Source organism: Morone saxatilis, unplaced genomic scaffold (genome assembly GCF_004916995.1).
Source record: "Morone saxatilis isolate NCDOM2014 unplaced genomic scaffold, NCSU_SB_2.0 Contig19, whole genome shotgun sequence".
Lineage (NCBI taxonomy): Eukaryota > Metazoa > Chordata > Actinopteri > Moronidae > Morone > Morone saxatilis.
Genome location: NW_023339751.1, coordinates 25,302,914 through 25,303,265, shown reverse-complemented (window position 1 = coordinate 25,303,265; position 352 = coordinate 25,302,914). Strand labels below are relative to the sequence as shown.

The following is a 352-nucleotide window of genomic DNA, read 5'->3' as shown; positions in this document are numbered from 1 at the left end:
GCTTCGGCATCGACCAGATCCTCAGCAACGTGGAGCAGAGCTGCATGCTGGGCGTGAGGATGCACGAGCCGGACTACGGACACGCGGCGTACAACGGCGGCGGGAGCAGCGGCTTGAACGGCGGCGGCTTCGCGTGCGGTAATGGCGGATATAACGGCACCGCCAGCTCGTGCGGGATGGCCTCCCTCGGAGGGGGTTATCACATGAACATGGGCGTGAATGCGAACGGGACTAACGTGAACGCTGCCGGGGTCATCCGTGTCCCCGCGCACCGGCCTCTGAGCTGCGGGAACTCCTCCGTGCCGCCGGGGAGCGGGACCATCAACAACCTGAACGCGCTGACCTTCCCCTG

At 66.2% G+C, this 352-nt stretch overlaps 1 protein-coding gene across 1 annotated transcript in view; it reads left to right on the top strand.

Annotated features, from left to right (window-relative positions):
• Positions 1-2: 2 nt before the first annotated feature.
• Positions 3-352, top strand: part of tlx1 (T cell leukemia homeobox 1) — a gene marked incomplete at its 5' end in the record, with an annotated part of 7,075 nt that continues 6,725 nt past the window's right edge. The window contains one exon of the mRNA XM_035663070.1: positions 3-351. Coding sequence (XP_035518963.1) covers positions 3-351 — 349 coding nt within the window. The remainder of the gene's footprint in view (position 352) is intronic.